This window comes from Nannospalax galili, unplaced genomic scaffold (assembly GCF_000622305.1).
Source record: "Nannospalax galili isolate Female #2095 unplaced genomic scaffold, S.galili_v1.0 scaffold1430, whole genome shotgun sequence".
NCBI lineage: Eukaryota > Metazoa > Chordata > Mammalia > Rodentia > Spalacidae > Nannospalax > Nannospalax galili.
The window spans coordinates 216,253-233,613 of NW_008329126.1; the positions used below are offsets into that span (position 1 = coordinate 216,253).

The window sequence follows — 17,361 nt, forward strand, 5'->3', positions numbered from 1 at the left end:
CCCCCCCCCCCCCGGGCTTTTTTTTTTTTTTTTTTTTTTTTTTTTTTTTTAACAAAAGAAAATGTTGGGGACATGGCTTAGTAGTTAAAGCACTTGCTCCATAGACATGATAAGGAGTTCATATTCCTGGAACCCAAGTAAATACTAGGTGGGTGTAACTCCAGCCTCCAAAGGCAGAGGCAGGATTCCCAATGCAAGCTGGCTAGCAAGACTAACCATATGGGTAAGCTCCTGAGTTTGATTAAGGAAACCCTGCCTCAGTAAATTTAGGTGGAAGAGCAATAAGAATGATTCCCAACATCAACCTCAGGCCTACACATCCACCTACCCACACACATGAAAATGGAAAAAGAAAAAGAAGATCTGAAAACAGATCAGTAAGTGATTGTTAAAGACATAGTCATGGGGCATCATGGCAACTATGTAGAGAAGTAAGAGTAGTTAGGCTAATAATTAAGCACCCTGTGTTTGACTCTTAATTCTGCCACTAAATAGCCATTTGAGCTCTTTGGGCTTGAATATCATTTTATAAAATAAGAGTTGGGATACTAGGTAATTTCTTAATAGCCATTAGTTATCCCTGCTGCTATTTTAAAGATTCACCGTAGGGCTTGATGTGGTGACACATACCTTTAGTCCCAACACTCCGGAGGCAGAGACAGTCAGAGCTCTGTGAGTTTGAAGCCAACCTGAACTACATAGCAGTTTCAGACCAGCCAGCACTGCATAGTAAGACCCTGTCTCAATAACAACAACAAAAAATACCCAAAACAGAAAATTCACTCTAAGAGTAGAGGTGTAGCTTAGTAGTAGAACACATTTGGCTAGAGTATATGAGTCCAGGGTTTAATCCCCAGCATTGCAAAGAGGGGAATAATCACCCCAGTTCTGTAAATTCTCACTTATTATATTGACGATATTAAATGTACTGTTCCTACTTATTTAAGAAGAAAATAGGGGCTGGAGAGATGGCTCAGCAGTTAAGAGCACTGATTCCAGAGGAATCTGACACCCTCTTCTGACCTCCATGGCATTGCACAACACGGGTGTGCTCCCATACATGCAAGCAATACACTCATACACATAAAATAAAATAAATTTTTTTAAAAATTAAAAATAGGGGCTGGAGAGATGGCTCATCAGTTAAGAACAGTGGGAAGACCCCGGTCTGAATCCCATCACCCACATGGCAACTAACAACTGTCCATATCTCCAGTCCCAGGGCATCCGACAGCCTCTTCTGACCTCTGCAGGCATTGCACGACCAGGTGCACTTACCTACATGCAGGCAATACACGCATACAAATAAAATAGAAATAATAAATAAAAAAGTTTTTGTTTTTTGGGTTTTTTTTTAAAGAAGAAAATAAAACCAAACTTGTGATGTACCTGTAATCCCAGCACTTGAAATGCTGAGGCAAGAGGATCTTAACTTCCAGGCCAGCCTGAGGCTACAGGGAGACCCTGTCTCAAAAAAAACAAAAAAAAAACAAATTTTTAAATGAAAGGGCCAGGCATGGTGATGCTGCCTTTAATCCCAGCATTCAGGAGGCAGAAGCAGGTGGGTCTCTGTGAGATGTAGACCAGCCTGATCTACATAGGGAGTTCCAGGTCAGTTGGGACTACAAGAAAAAAGATCCATGTTAAAAAACTAAAAGTACAAGGTCTAGAGAGATAGCTCAGTGGTTAAGAGCAATGGCTGCTCTAGTAGAGGACTGGTTTCAAATCCCAGCACCCACATGGTGGCTAACAATCATCTATAACTCCAGTTTCAGGGGCTGCAGTGCCCTCTTCTGACCTCCATAGGCATTACATGACACAGGTGCATTTACTTACATGCAGGCAATACATGCATACACATAAAATAAAAGTAATGAAATATTTTAAATACTAAGTACAGTGTTTAACATGTATAAGACACTGGGTTTGAACTCCAACACCACCAAAAAAACTGAAGTACTTAAGTACATAGCTAGAGAAGATAAAATTATAGAAAAAGTCCTATTAATTTCGTAGGACAGTGATAAATTATTGCAAACTTTATGGCTTAAAACAACAAATATTTATCTTTTTTTAATAATTTTTTAAAATATTTTATTTATTATTTTTATTTTATGTGTATGAGTGTTATGCCTGCATGTAGGTAAGTGCGCCCATGTCGTGCAATGCCCACAGAGGACAGAAAAGGCTGTCAGATCCCCCAGAATTGGAGTTACAGACACTTGTTAGCTCTCAGTGGTTAAAAACACTGACTGTTATTGCAAATATTTCTTTTTACAGTCTAGAAAGCAGAAGTCCAGAATCAAAGTACCAACAGAGCTGGCTCTTTCCTAAGACTCTAGGCGAGAATGCTTCCTTGGTTCTTCTGCCTTCTGCTTCTAGGCATCCCTTAGTTTATGACTATATAACCATGTCCCCTGCCTCTTTATCCTTTATCTGGCCTTTTCCTTCTTTCTGTCTCTGCCTTTCTCTTTTTGGGGGGTCTTTTTTGGGACAGGGTCTCCCTGCAGCCTCAGCTGGCCTGCAGCTTTCTACAGACCTGGCTGGCCTTGAACTCACAGGGATCCACCTGCCTCTGCCTATCAAGTGCAGGGATTAAAGGCATGTGCCACCATGCCCACCTCTGCCTTTCTCTTATAAAGATACTTGCCACCCCATTTACTTGCATCATATGATCTCATATTAAGACCCTCAACTTGGAAGACATGTATGGTGACTCACACCTTTAATCCCAGCACTCAGGCAGCAGAATCAGGTGGATCTCTTTGCTAAATATAGTTGAGTTTACTAGTTTCAGAATTTAGAACATAAGCATGTCTTAGTGGCAGGCATGTACCCATTTACTTCTTCAGATAATTTTAATCCTATTTTTTAAATTGAGTACAAAATATTTTAAATACAAGCTGGAGGCAGAGGCAGGTGAATCTGAGTTCAAGGCCAGTCTTGTCTACATAATGAGTTCCAGGCCAGCTGGGGCTACAGGGAGACCCTGTCTCAAAAAGACCAATCAATCAGTCAATCAAATTTAAATACAAATAAACTTCAGATATCATACATAAGGCATTGTTCTAGAAAGTATTAACATTGCTAGAAATTAAAGAACTAAAATATTTAAATTAATAGGGCTGGTTAAATGGTTCAACAGGTAAAGGCACTTACCACACAAGCCTTGTGACCTAAATTCCAACTCCAGAACCCACGTAAAAGTGGGAGAGAGAGAAATAGCTCAGTGGTTAAGAGCACATACTGCTCTTGCAGAGGACATGGGTGCACTCACATACATGCAGGCAATACACTTGTACTCATAAAATAATAATAAATAAAATATTCTTTTAAAAAGTGGTAGGAGACAGCTGACTACACAAAGTTGTCCTCTAATGAGCCACACATACATCGTGCACACACAGAATCATAATAAAATTTAAAAGATAAAATAATAGACCATGTCCTTGGATTAGATGACAGTTAAGATGTCAGTTCTCCACAGACTTACTCAGAAATTTGATGCACAGTCCCAGTAAAAATGATAAATATGTAACTTCATAAACTGATTCCAACATGTAGAAATAAAAAGCCCCATGAATAAACAAGACATTCTTAAAGAAGAATAAAGCATAAGGAATTAAACTACCAGATTGCAAATTTATAAACTGATATTTAAGAGTGTGATATTACTGTGAAAATGAACAAATAAATCAATGAATAAAGTATAGAAAAAAATAGAGTGTATATCAGAAACAACTCAGATGTGTGAATACTTGATTTAAAACACAAAGATGGCAGTGAGTAGTGATGGGACAGTTGGATATCCCTATAAAACTTTGCACCTTCCTCTTTCTGCAGTTCCCAGTGGACTGAAGTACTAAAACTGAAAAGAAAGCACTTAAAAGAATTCTTGGAAAATGTGAAAGGTGAATGTATGCATAGCTTCGATAAAAGGAAATCCTGCTTAAATAAGACACAGAAAATACTAATCATAGAGGCAAAGATTAGCAGGCGTGGTGAGGCATGCTTTTCCTCCATCCCAGCACTTGGGAGGCAGAGGCAGGTGGATCTCTGTAAGATCAAGGGCAGCCTGGTCTGCATAACAAGTTCTACACCAGCTGGGACTACGGGAGACCCTGTCTCAAAAAGACCAAAAAAAGAAAAAGATTGATGAATTTTGCTTCGTTATAATTAATAACTTTAGTTTCAACAAAACACTTTTTTTTTTTTTCGGACTTTTTGAGACAGGGTCTCCCTGTAGCCCCAGCTGTCCTAGAACTCACTATGTAGACCAGGCTGGCCTTGAACTCACAGAGATCCACCTGCCCCTTAAACAAAACACTATTAAGAGAGCAAAAAAGCTTGGGCTGAAGAGATGGGTCAGCGGTTAAGAGCACTGAGTATTCTTGCAGAGGACCCAGGTTCGATTCCCAGCACCCACATGGCGGCTACAAACCATCCTTAACTCCAGTTCCAGGGGAATCCGACATGGGTGCACTCACATGTAGGCAATACATTCATACACATAAAATAATAAATAAAATATTTTTTTAAAAAAGAGCAAGCCTTAGAGTAGATGTTTGCAATTCATATAACCAACAAAGTTCAAGCCAGAAAAATTCAATTAAAAATGAGTGCTACTTCACATTCACATACAAAAAAAAAAAATTTCAGTAACAGTATGAAAACCAATTAGTTGTCAAGAAAATAGAAATTAAAGCCACATTATGAAGCCAGGTGTGGTGGCATACACTTGTAATCCTAGCAGTCTGGAGGCAGAGGCCAGAGGATTGCAAACTCGGTTGGATGGTTGGTTGGTTGGTTGGTTGGTTGGTTGGTTGGTTGGTTGGTTGGTGACAGGGTCTTTCTGTAGCCCCAGCTGGCCTGGAACTTGATCGTGTTGATCTAGCTGGCCTCATTCTCACAGAGATCTACCTCCCTCTGCCTCCCCAGTGGATGCCTCTGACCTCTTTGGGTACCTGGCACTCATTGTGTGCATGCATGTGCATGCACAGGCACAAATATACACATACACACACATACACAAATTCAAACTTTTTTTTTTTTTTTGGTCTTTTTGAGACAGGGTCTCCCTGTAGCCCCAGCTGTCCTAGAACTCACTATGTAGACCAGGCTGGCCTTGAACTCACAGAGATCCACCTGCCTCTGCCTCCCAAGTGCTGGAATTAAAGGCATGCGCCACCACACCCAGCCTAATTTAAACTTTTTGAAAAGCAAAAGCAAAAAAAAAAAAACACCTTTATTCAAAGCACTTTGGGAGGCAGAGACAAGTGAATCTCTGTCAGATCAAGGCTAGCCAATTCTGTATAGCAAGTTCCAGGCCAGGTAGGCCATTAGGGAGCTCCTGCCTCAGAAAAACAAAACAGAAAGAGCAAAGACATTAATGAAGCCAGGCATGGTGGTCCATGCCTGTAATCCAAGCATGTTGAAGGCTGTAGCAGGAGGATCATGAGTTTGTGGTCAACCTAGGCTACAGTAGCAAGACTCTCATTGCCAAAAAGAAAGCATAATAAAAAATTTAAAAAACTGCATGAAGAAAGGAAAAATAGGGACTGAAGAGATGACTCAGTGGTTAAGAGTCCTCTTTCAGAGGACCCGAGTTCGACTTTGAGTACCCACATGGCAGCTAGCAATTCCAGTTCCAGGGGATCTGATGCCTTCTGGTCTCCACAGGCATTGTATGCACATGTAGGCAAAAGCACTCCTACATACAAAAATCACAAAATAAAAAATCAGTGGCTGGGTATGCTAGCATACTTTGTTAGTCCCAGCACTTGGGAGGCAAAAGCAGGTAGATCTCTGTGAGTTCAAGGCTAGCCTAGTCTACATAGTGAGTTCCAGGTCAGCTGGAGCTACAGAGAGACCCTGCCTCAAAAAGACCAAAATAAAATATTAAATAATTAAATAAACATAAAAAGTATTAATAAAGACTATTCCATAAATAGTGTGGTAGTAACTAATTTGAAAATGGATAACAATGCACGTTTATTGGCATCCTATCTTTTCAGCTCCCTCTTCTCTTGTTTGTACATGTAGATGAGGACAGAACTGTATTTCCTGTCATCTCAGAAGAATCGCCCCAGCCTCTTTGGAATGCCACTGATTGTTCCATGTACTGTGCATACCCGGAAGAAAGATCTCTATGATGCAGTTTGGATTCAAGTATCTCGATTAGCCAGTCCACTCCCACCTCAGGAAGCTAGTAATCATGCTCAGGATTGGTAAGTCTAGGGGGCAAGCCTAATCTTGTGATTTCTAAACATAAAGAATAACTTCTATAAATTTGGCATGATATAGAAGACCCATTTTATATATCCTCTCCCTTTTGTTACTTAGACATCCTAGTGTCGAATAACTTACTCATTCTTTACTATTTCATCTAATTCCCACCTGCAAATACTTCAGGTAATATCTTTGTCTTCTGTTATTTCAAAAGTCGAAAGTGTGAATTCACCAGGAAATATGTTGTGTGGGGCGTTGTTTTGTTTTTTGGGGGGTTTTGGGTTTTGTTTTGGTTTGTTTTTTGTCTTTTTGAGACAGGGTCTCCCTGTATCCCCAGCTGGCCTAGACCAGACTGACCTTGAACTCACAGAGTTCTTCCTGGCTCTGCCTCCCAAGTGCTAGGATTAAAGGCGTTTGCCACCACACCCAGCCTTTCACCAGGAAATTGGTACCATCCCAGTCCTCTGAAATGCAGAATGGGAGTAACAGTGCACATATCTAGATTAGAACTCTGAAAAAAACTCAAGCCATACTGTATTGTTACTTTCTGTTCCTATAATAAAACACCTTGACCAAGGCAACTTCTTGAAGAAAGTTTATTTGGCTTGCTGTTCCAGAGGGAAGAGTCCATAATGGTGGGGGAAGCATGGTGGCTGGAACAGAAATCTGAGTGCTCACTTCTCCAAACAGACACAGGAAGCAGAGCAGAGAAACTAGAAATCCTGCAAGACTTTAAGACTTTTCAGTACTTCCCCCAGTGACTACTTCTAAAGGTTCCAAGACACTCCCCCAAATAGTGCCATGAACTGGGGACCAAGTATCCAAATACTTGAAGCCTGTGGGGGGACACTCATTCAAATCACTACACATACCATGATTCAATTGGGTTTTGTCAATTCATCATGAATCAATTTCATAAACCTAAGGTAGAGATAATGAACATAATAAACTTTTTTTTTTCCATTCCTCCTACTATTCTTTTTTTTTTTCTTTTTTTTAAATTTTATTATTTTGGGAAAGCTGGAGAGATGGCTCAGTGGTTAAGAGCACTGACTGCTCTTCCAGAGGACCTGGGTTCAATTCCCAGCACCCACATGGCGGCTACAAACCATTCTTAACTCCAGTTCCAGGGGAATCCGAAGCCCTCTTCTGACCTCCACAGCATTGCACGACACGGGTGCACTCACATACATGCAGACAATATACTCATATACATAAAATAAAAATAATAAATTTTTAAAAATATTTTTTATTTATTATTTTTATTTTATGTGTATGAGCATATTGACCACATGTGTATAAGTGCACCTGTGTCATGCAATGCCCACAGAGGTCAGAAGAGGCCATCGGATCTTCTGGAACTGGAGTTAGAAGGTTGTTAGCTGCCATGTGTGTGGTGGGAACCGGACCTGAGTCCTCTGAAAGAGCCGCCAGTGCTCTTAACTGCTGAGCCATCTCTCTAGCCCACCTCCTCCTCCTATTCTATAAAATAAATAAATCCACTCACTTTGAATGATCATTGGGATTTGGTGTCATATATTTCAGTTTAATTGAAATTCATTTTCTTGCTCTCACAATGGAAATAGAGGTCAGCTTCTGTGATAATGGAGTGGTGGCGCACGCCTGTAGTCCCAGCACTTGGAAGGCAGAGGCCGGTGGATCTCTGTGAGTTCAAGGTCAGCCTGGTCTACATAGTGAGTTCCAGGGCAGCTGGGGCTACAGGGAGACTCTGTTTCAAAAAAACCAAAAAAAAAAAAAAGTTACATTTGTTACAGTAGAGGGTCTTTTGAGCTTCAGGTAAATCTTAAAGTAAAACAGAAAATAATTCATAAGCAATATAGTTGATGAATGTGCAGTTTTGGTAGAAGTGACATTTGGATAGCCTTAATCTTTTTTGTTTTGTTTTTATTTTTGGCCTTTTTGAGACAGGATCTCCTTGTAGCCCCAGCCGGCCTGGAACTTGCTCTATAGACCAGGCTGGCCTCAATCTCACAGAGATCCACCTATCTCTGTCTCTCAAGTGCCAAAATTAAAGGCATGAGCCACCACACCAGCTTGGATAGCTTTAAATTTGAACGAAGGGTCTGATCTAAGGAGCTTCCAGGTGAGGAATTTGCTCATGAACTGGATTAGATTATGAGAAAAAGGAGTCCAAGCTAGGTTTTCAGCATGAGCAATTGTTTGTGAATGGTAGGATCATTTTATGAAATGAGGAAATCTGGAGAAAGAGCAGGTTTTGGCAAGAAAGGACAGGAGGCAAGTTAAATTTCAAGATAGCTGTTATTCATGTGGGAAATTCATTTGAAGGCCCTTTGCTAGAGTTACAGGTATCACAAACAAATAGATATTTAAAGCCCTAAGATTAGCTGATATCATTTAAAAGAGTAAGAGTTAGAAAAATGTTCCAAGATAGATTTCCTGATACATTTAGCAGTTACAGATTGAAAAAAGGAAGCAAAAGAAACAGCCGGTAATGTATGATCAATCAAAAATTGTCAGGCTGGAGAGATGGCTCAGCGGTTAAGAATACTGGCTATTCTTGCAGAAGACCCGGGTTCAAATCCCAGCACCCACATGACAGCTAACAACTCTGCATAACTCCAGTCCCAGGGGATCCAACAGCCTCTTCTGACCTCTGAGGGCATTGTAGGACACAAGCATACTTACCTACATGCAGGCAATACACACATTAAATAAAAATAACAAATTAAAAAAAAATGAACAGTCATCCTGGGGGCTGGAAAGATGACTCAGTGGTTAAGAGCACTGGCTGCTCTTGCAGGGGACCCGGGTTTGATTCCCAGCACCCTCATGGTGGCTAAGAACTGTCCTTAACTCCAGTTCCAGGGGTATCCAACACTCTTTTCTGACAGGCATTGCACAACATGGGTACACTTACACATATTAGAAAATAAAAATAATAAATTTTTTTAAATATGAAAACAAAGTATCTTTTAAATGAACAGTAATCCAAGAAATGATCAGTTTTTGGAAGTCAGATTGAGCAAGAAACGGACTGAACATTGCCCAATACCATTCATAAAAGAGCAGTCTTTGGTTACCTTGTGAAGTCTGTATGTAGTCTATGTGGAGGCATGAAGGTGGGAGTGGGTTAATGAGGAAATGATCTTAGAAACATTAAAAATTAGATAACTACATTTGTCTTTTGGAAATAGACACCAGAACAAATAACTAAAATTATTAAATGCTTCTAGTTTCTGTACAATTAATTTAGTGAGTCTCGGTGACCAAAACATTGGAACAACTCAAGTGTCCCTCAACAAATAAATAAACAAATAAAATGTAGTGTATACATACGGTGGAATATTTATTCAATCATCAAAGGAAATAGAACACTGATACGTGCTGCAGCATGAACAAAGCCTGAAAACATTGCACTAAGTGAAATAATCAAAACATAAAGTGATAAAATAGGGCTGGAGAGATGGCTCATCAGGTAAAGGCACTTGCCACCAAGTCTGACAATCTTGAATTTGATCACCGACGTGATGGTAGGAGAGAACTGATTCACACAAGTTGTCCTCCGTCTCCACATACCCGCACATAAAAAAATAAAGAGGGGGCTAGAGAGATGGCTCAGCGGTTGGGAGTGCCAACTGCTCTTGCAGAGGACACAGGTTCGAATTGGAGCATCCACATGGCAGCTAATGGCTATCCATAACTCCACTTCCAGAGGATTCAGTGCCCTCTTCTGACATCCACAGGTATTGCATGACACAGGTGTGCTTACATATGTGAAGGCTATCAACTCATACAAATAAAAATAATAGAAGATAATTTTTTTTAAGTGAAAAGAAGACTGGGGAAAAGCTAGACAAGCCTAGCAAGCACAGTGCCATCTGAAAGAATATATCCAAAACAACAAAAGGAGATGGGGTTATCATTGCTTAGCGTCTGCCCTGGTCCCTGTTAGAGTGCTGTTTAATCATTTTTATTCCCTTTTTTTGATTCCTTGGTTGCCTTTCACTTGCTTTGAACATGACAGGGGACATTGTGGGCACCCGCCCGTGACAGGGCCATCAATAATAATTCATGTTACACAGAAAGACGGGGTGCTCCTGTGCCAGACAAATACTTCTGCCTTTTGGGGAGGGGGATCTTTTTGAGACAGGGTTTTCCTGTAGCCCCAGCTGGCCTAGAGCTTGCTATCTAACTAGGCTGGCCTGGAACTCACAGATATCTACCTGCCTCTGCCTCCCAAGGGCTGGGATTACTCGCACTTTACTTTCTTTATAGTGAGGTTTTTTTCGTGGCTTAATGACCTTTAGCAGTCCTGTGACAGCCACTCCCAGTTGCCAAATGAGCTGTTGCATATACTACTTTATATCAGGGCCCTTGTGTTGCTCCCTCCCCACAAGCTTTCTGAACTGTAATTAACAAGATTGTACCCAGGCTCTTTGTATTAGTCACTTTTCTGTTGCTGTGATAGAAACACTGACCCAAGCAATTTATAGAAGAAAGAGTTTATTTGAGCTTACGGTTCCAGAAGAATTACAGTCTATCATGGCAGGGAGGTGGCTTACGGTTCCAGAGGAATTACAGTCTATCATGGCTGGAGGCGGCTAGAGCAGGAGCAACAGATGCTCAGCTCTCACATTATGTAGGCACAGGAAGCAGAGAAGAACTGGAGAACTGGCAAGGCTTAAGAACAAGCCCACCTCCAGGATAGCCACACCTTCTAAAACCTCCCAAAACAGCGCCATCATCTGAGGACAAAATGTCCAAATACTTGGAGCCTTTGGGGGACATTTTCATTCAAACCATCACACTTTTGTACTTGCTAAACACCTCTGCTACAGATCTGTGAGTTCGAGGCCAGCTGGGGCTACAGGAAGACCTTGTCTCAAAAAAAGACCAAAAAAAAAAAAATTTAATTCTTGCCAGGCGTAGTAGCACATGCCTTTAATCCCAGCACTCTGGAGGCAGATCTCTGTGAGTTCAAGGCCAGCATGGTGTACATAGTGAGTTCTAGGACAGCTGGGGCTACAGGGAGACCCTGTCTCAAAAAGACCGAAAAAAAAAAAAAAAAAAGTTAATTCTAAGGATAGTGTATAGCGTACAGCTTTGAGTAGTAGGGAAAATAGGTATCCTAACATGCACCACAAATTGGGAATCTAATTAAAGAAGGCTTCTAAATATATATTCCTCTTTGGAGTGACATTGCTAATGCCATAGAAAGACCTAGGTATTTTAATGTAAATTTAATTCTCTGGTAAAAATTAAGGATAATTAATGTTTGGTTTCATGGTTACCTTATACAATTTTGTGAGCTATAAAACATCTGCGTGGGTTGAGGGATACTGCTCAAGTTGATAAAATGCTTGCCTAGCATGCTTGAGATCCAGGGTTAAATTCCCAGCACTGCATAAAATGGGTATAGTAGTGCACACTTGTAATCTCAGCACTGGAGAGGTGCAAGCAGGATCACAAGTTGAAGGTTATCCTCAGCTATGAGTCTCTGGTGGTATACCCCTCTAACCTCAGCACTAGGGAGGCAGAGGCAGGTGAATCTCTGTGAGTTTGAGGCCAGCCTGGTCTACAGGCCAGTTGGGACCTTAGGGAGACTCTGTCTCAAAAAAAAGAAAAGAAAAAGGCCTGTGGCAATCTAGTACATGCTTCTTCCTGTAAGCAAGATAGAGTCAGAGGAGCTGAAAGATAGCTCAGTGGTTAAGAGCACTGGATGCTCTTGCAGAGAAACTGGGTTCAGTTCCCACATTCACATGGTGGCTAACAACTGTCTATAAAACTCCCATTCCAGGGGATCTGACACCCTCCTCAGATTTCCAAGGTCATTTACACAGGTGCACTTACATGCAGGCAACATATTCATACACATTAAAAAATAAATAAAATCTTTTTTTTAAAAAGATATAATCAGTCTAGTGTGACTGGGTCAGGGATGAATTTGGTGGATTAGGATTAGCAGCATTGAGCTGCACAGTGCTGTGGAAAGCGATTCTTCCTAGCATCACTTAAAGAGATTTCAAACCAGAAAGGCTTCTTAGACTTTATGTTTCTTCTATTTCAGTGATGACAGCATGGGCTATCAGTATCCATTCACTCTACGAGTTGTACAGAAAGATGGGAATTCCTGTGCTTGGTGCCCGTGGTATAGGTAAAGTAATCTTCTGTGAAACAAAAATTTTTATACAATTTGGAGCTTCAAATATTATATCTTTTTTCGAAACATTTCTCACTCTGAAATGTACTGGTGAATTATGAGAAGCTTAAAATAAACTTGGGAATAGTTTATCTCTTTGTGAGATCTATAGCCAAAAAAAAAAAAAAATGCTTTCCAGTCTCGTGTAGTTTTACAGACTACACTTCACCCCGATTATAACTTGCAATAAATGTTATTATTCTAAACTTTCTTTTTTCTTTTTTTATTTTTAGTGGAGTCTCACTGTGTTGCCCAGGCGGATCTCAAACTCCAGGGCACAAGTGATCACCCTTCCTCAAGCCTCCTGGGTTCTGTGACTATATATATGCATGCCCTACCTTTTATTCTGAACATTCTTTGTGCTTCTTAAATATAAATCAGTTTGGTCAGGTGTGGTGGTGCACGCCTTTAGTCCCAGCAGTTGGGAGGCAGAGACAGGTGGGTCTCTATGAGTTCAAGGGCAGCATGGTCTACATAGTGAGTTCCAGGTCAGCTGGGACCACAGGGAGACCCTGCCTCAAAAAAAAGACCAAAATAAATAAATAAAAAATAAAATATAAATCAGTTTGGCAGTTTTGAGCCAGTAGAACATAGTCTGCTTACTGAACTTTGCTGGCAGTCTGTTCTGGGTTTTAGAAGAGTTTGATGGGTAGGTCATTGCTATTACAGCAGGGAAAGTGTCTGACAATACTGAAGTCAGCTTTTAGAGAACTCTAATGGAACAAATGGAGTCAGATAGACATTAGAGCCAGGGCTGTGTTTCATTCTCATGTCTACCTCATTTTTTTTTCCCCTTTGGTCTTTTTGAGACAGGGTCTCTCTTTAGCTCCAGCTGGCCTGGAACTCACTATGTAGACCAAACTGGCCTTGAACTCACAGAGATCCACTTGCCTCTGCCACCCAAGTGCTGGGTTTAAAGGTGTGCAACACCACGCTCGGCTAGTTATCTTACCTCAGAACATTATAGAACTGAATTTATAATGTCTTTGAAGTCAATTTATATGAAATAGTGACTGATTGTTGTATCATTTACTTGCTGTGAATGTTTATCAAATGCTTTATGAAACTAAAGATTTGACATGATAAACATGATCTGAGAAATATTAATTTGCCTTGAACTTTTTTATTATTTTGTGTGTACATGTGTATTGCCTGTATGTATGTAAGTGCATCTGTGTCTTGCAATGCCCACCGAGGTCAGAAGAGGGCATCTGATCCCCTGAACTGGAGTTGCGGACAGTTCGCTACCATGTGGGTGCTGGGATTCAAACCTGGATTGTCTGCAAGAATAGCCAGTGCTTTTAACTACTGTACCATCTCTCCAGCCCCATAATTATTAATTTGTATTACTGCATTTATCAGAGTGTGAAGTTTAAATACTATGGCAAATTATGAAGCCAAGAGGAAAGTTAAAAAGTAAGAAGTGGGCTGGAGAGATGGCTCAGTGGTTAAGAGCACTGACTGCTCTTCCAGAGGACCTGGGTTCAATTCCCAGTACCCACCTGGTGGCTACGAACCATTCTTAACTCCAGTTCCAGGGGAATCTGAAACCCTTTTCTGACTTCCGTGGCATTGCAAGACATGGGTGCACTCGCATACATTCAGGCAATACACAAATATACATAAAATAAAAATAATAAAATTTTTTTAATTAAAAAAAGAAAGTAAAAAGTTATTTCTTCTGTGAATTTTCCCCCCTTTTAGATTCTGCAGAGGCTGTAAAATTGATTGTGGGGAAGACAGAGCCTTCATTGGAAATGCCTGTATTGCTGTGGATTGGGATCCCACAGCTCTTCACCTACGTTATCAAACATCACAGGAAAGAGTAAGTACTTGGTGCCTCATAAGATGATGTTTCTTAGATTGGAGCTTTTCCCCAGTTTAACTCTACTGTGACAATTTAAATAAAACCAGAAAAAAGGATCATTGATTTTTTTTCTCTATTGCATTTAATATACTGACATGGTTGCTTGACTTTTTTTATTTACCAACTTTTTTCTTTTTTAATTTTATGTGTATGAGTGTTTTATCTGCATGTATATAAATGCACCAGTGTCATGCCCTCAGAGGCCAGAGAGAGGGTATGGGATCCCCTGAAACTGAAGTTACAGGAAGTTGTTAGCTGCCATGTGGATGCTGGGAACCAAACCCAGAGCCAGTGCTCTTAACTTCTGATCCATCCCTCCACCCCCATTTACTAACTTCTAGAATTGACAGTATTGGAGCATCACATTTCAAAAATATTGAAAACAAGTAAATCTTGGAACAAAACAGTATAATTAAGAAGTATATTCTCTGGGTATGGAAGCTGTAGGGGCTTTGTTCTGGGTTTTTGTTTGGGGAGTTTGTTTGTTTGGTGTTGGGGGTTTTTTGTTTGTGGTTTTGGGGGGTTTTGGGTTTTTTTTTTTTTTTTTTTTTTTTTTTTTGAGACAGGGTCTCCCTTTGTAGCTCCAGCTGATCTGGTGCTTGCTACATAGATGAGACTGACCTTGATCTCACAGAGATCTGCCTGCCTCTGTTGGGATTAAAGGTATGTACCACCACCACAGACTGTGGATTTTTTTTAGTAGACTTTTTTTTTTTAATTGTATATGTATGTATGTGTGAGCATGTGTAGAGATCAGAGGACAGCTTTATGGGGTCAATTCTCCTATCTACCTATACATGGGTTCTATATATGGGACTCCAGTCACTAGGCTTCTAGGCTTGCCCATCCAGGGCCTTTATCCACTCAGTGAGCACAGTGGGCCGTCTTTTCAGCCGGTTTGGTTTTTGTTTGTTTGTTTGGATTTTTGTTATTGTGGAGGGTGTTGGATATTGTTGTTATTGTTTTGAGGCAAGGTCTTATATATCTCAGGTTGGCCTCAAACTTGGTATGTAATAGTCAAGGATAATTCTGAGCTTCCTTTTTTAAAAATTTATTTTTATTTTTATGTGTATGAGTGGTTTGCCTACATGTATGTAAGTGCACCCATGTGTGCAATGCTCATGGAGACCAGAAGAGGCATCAGATCCCCTGGAACTAGAGTTATAGATGGTTGTTGGACACTATGTAGGTGCTGGGATCCAAATCTAGTTCCTCTATGAGAGCAGCTAGTGTTCTTAACTACTGAGCCATCTCCAGCCTAACTCAGGCATCTGATAGGCAGCAGCCAGCTGTGGTGATGCACACCTGTAACTCCCCCCACCCTCTGAGGCTGAGACAGGAGAATCTTCATGAATTCAAATCCAGCCTAATGCATAGCCAAAGACCCTTATCTCCAAAAACTTTTTTTGGCCGGGCATGGTGGTGCATGCCTTTAATCCCAGCAGAGGCAGGCAGATCTCTGTGAGTTCAAGGCCAGCCTGGTCTGCATAGTGAGTTCCAGGACAGCTGGGGCTACAGGGAGACCCTGTCTCAAAAAGACAAAAAAAAACAAAAAACAAAAAAAAACCTTTTTTTTGTTTTGTTTTGTTTTGAGACAGGGTCTCCTTGTAGCCCCAGCTGACCTAGAACTTCCTATGTATACCAGAGTGGCCTCAATCTCACAGAGATCCACTAGCCTTGAAAAATGATCTAATAGATTGGGGATAATGCTAAATAGCATGTGCAGGGCCTTAAATCCCCAGCACCTAAAAAAGAAAAGAAAAATCTAAAAAGAGTCTCATAAAGAAGTGAAAGAAGCTGAATCAAGAGTTTTTAAAAGGATTGTAGTGGGTTTTGTTATGTGGCTTTGAATTGTTAGAAATTTCCTTTATTTGTTTAAAAAAAAAAAAATTCCCTTGGGGCTGGAGAGATGGCTCAGTGGTTAAGAGCACTTGACTGCTTTTGCAGAGTACCCTGGTTTGATTCCCAGCACCCACATGATGGCTAACAACCGTCTGTAACTCCAGTTCCAGGGGATCCAACACCATCTTCTGACCTTCAAGGTTACCCCTTCTGACGACAGGGGTGCAGTTACACACATGCAGGCAATAAACTCATACACATAAAAATATAATAAATAATAAATAAAATATTGAACTGGGCATGGTGGCACATGCCTTTAATCCCAGCACTCCAAAGGCTGAGGCAGGTGAATCTTTGTGAGTTCAAGGCCACCCTGGTCTACATAGTGTGTACCAGTCCAGCTGGGCCTACAAAGAGACCTTATCTCAAAAAGTCAAAAAAAAAATTGTGAATTTCATGCAATATATTTTGATCACATTTAGACTTCCTCTCTTCCTTTAATCCCAGCATTTGGGAGGCAGAGGCAGGTGGATCTCTGTGAGTTTGAGGCCAGTCTGGTCTACATAGTGAGTTCCAGGCCAACTGGGGCTACAGAGGGACCCTGTCTCAAAAAGACAATAAATAAACAAAAATTTAAAAATAGTCCCCTCCCCTATCTACACCTCTCTTTAGCCCCCCTCCCACCAGATTTTATGTGCTCTGCCATATATATTAAGGCCTATCGAGTCAAGTTTCTGTCCCCAAATGTCCTTTGATGTACATCCATCCACTGGAGCCTGGCTAACCTATCTAGTGTCACTCCCTCTTCCAGCAGTTACTGGTTGCCAATAGTTCCTCAGCTAAAGTTGGGACTTCTTACCCACGTCCCTACTGTGCTTCAATTTTGTCTGGCTTGAGTTTGTGTGTGTCTTGTGCATGCTGTGATGCATTGCTGTGAGTTCATATGAGTAACTTCTGAGTTGTTTGGAAAAATCATTTCTTGTGGTCATCCACCATGTCTGACTCTTAGAATCTTTCTGCTCCCTCTTCCACAATGGTCCCTGAGCCTTGGGTGGCAGAGATTGATATAGGTGTCTAATCTTTTATTATATATTTATTTGTGTGTGTGTGTCTGTGTGTGTATGTGTGTGTATGTATCTGTGTACCTGCACACATGCCTGCCGTGGCACATGTAAAAAGGTCAGAGGACAACTTGTGGGAGTTGGTTTTTTTCTTCTACCATTTGGGTCCTGGGAATTGAACT

At 40.8% G+C, this 17,361-nt stretch overlaps 1 protein-coding gene across 3 annotated transcripts in view; it reads left to right on the top strand.

Annotated features, from left to right (window-relative positions):
- The window catches only part of Usp32 (ubiquitin specific peptidase 32), a 217,704-nt gene that overhangs the window by 182,900 nt on the left and 17,443 nt on the right, over window positions 1–17,361 (top strand). For all 3 annotated transcript variants that reach the window (XM_029562419.1, XM_029562426.1, XM_008831098.3), the window contains exons 27-29: window positions 6,043–6,227; window positions 12,278–12,364; window positions 14,114–14,234. In XM_029562419.1, the coding sequence (XP_029418279.1) occupies window positions 6,043–6,227; window positions 12,278–12,364; window positions 14,114–14,234 (393 nt within the window). The remainder of the gene's footprint in view (window positions 1–6,042; window positions 6,228–12,277; window positions 12,365–14,113; window positions 14,235–17,361) is intronic.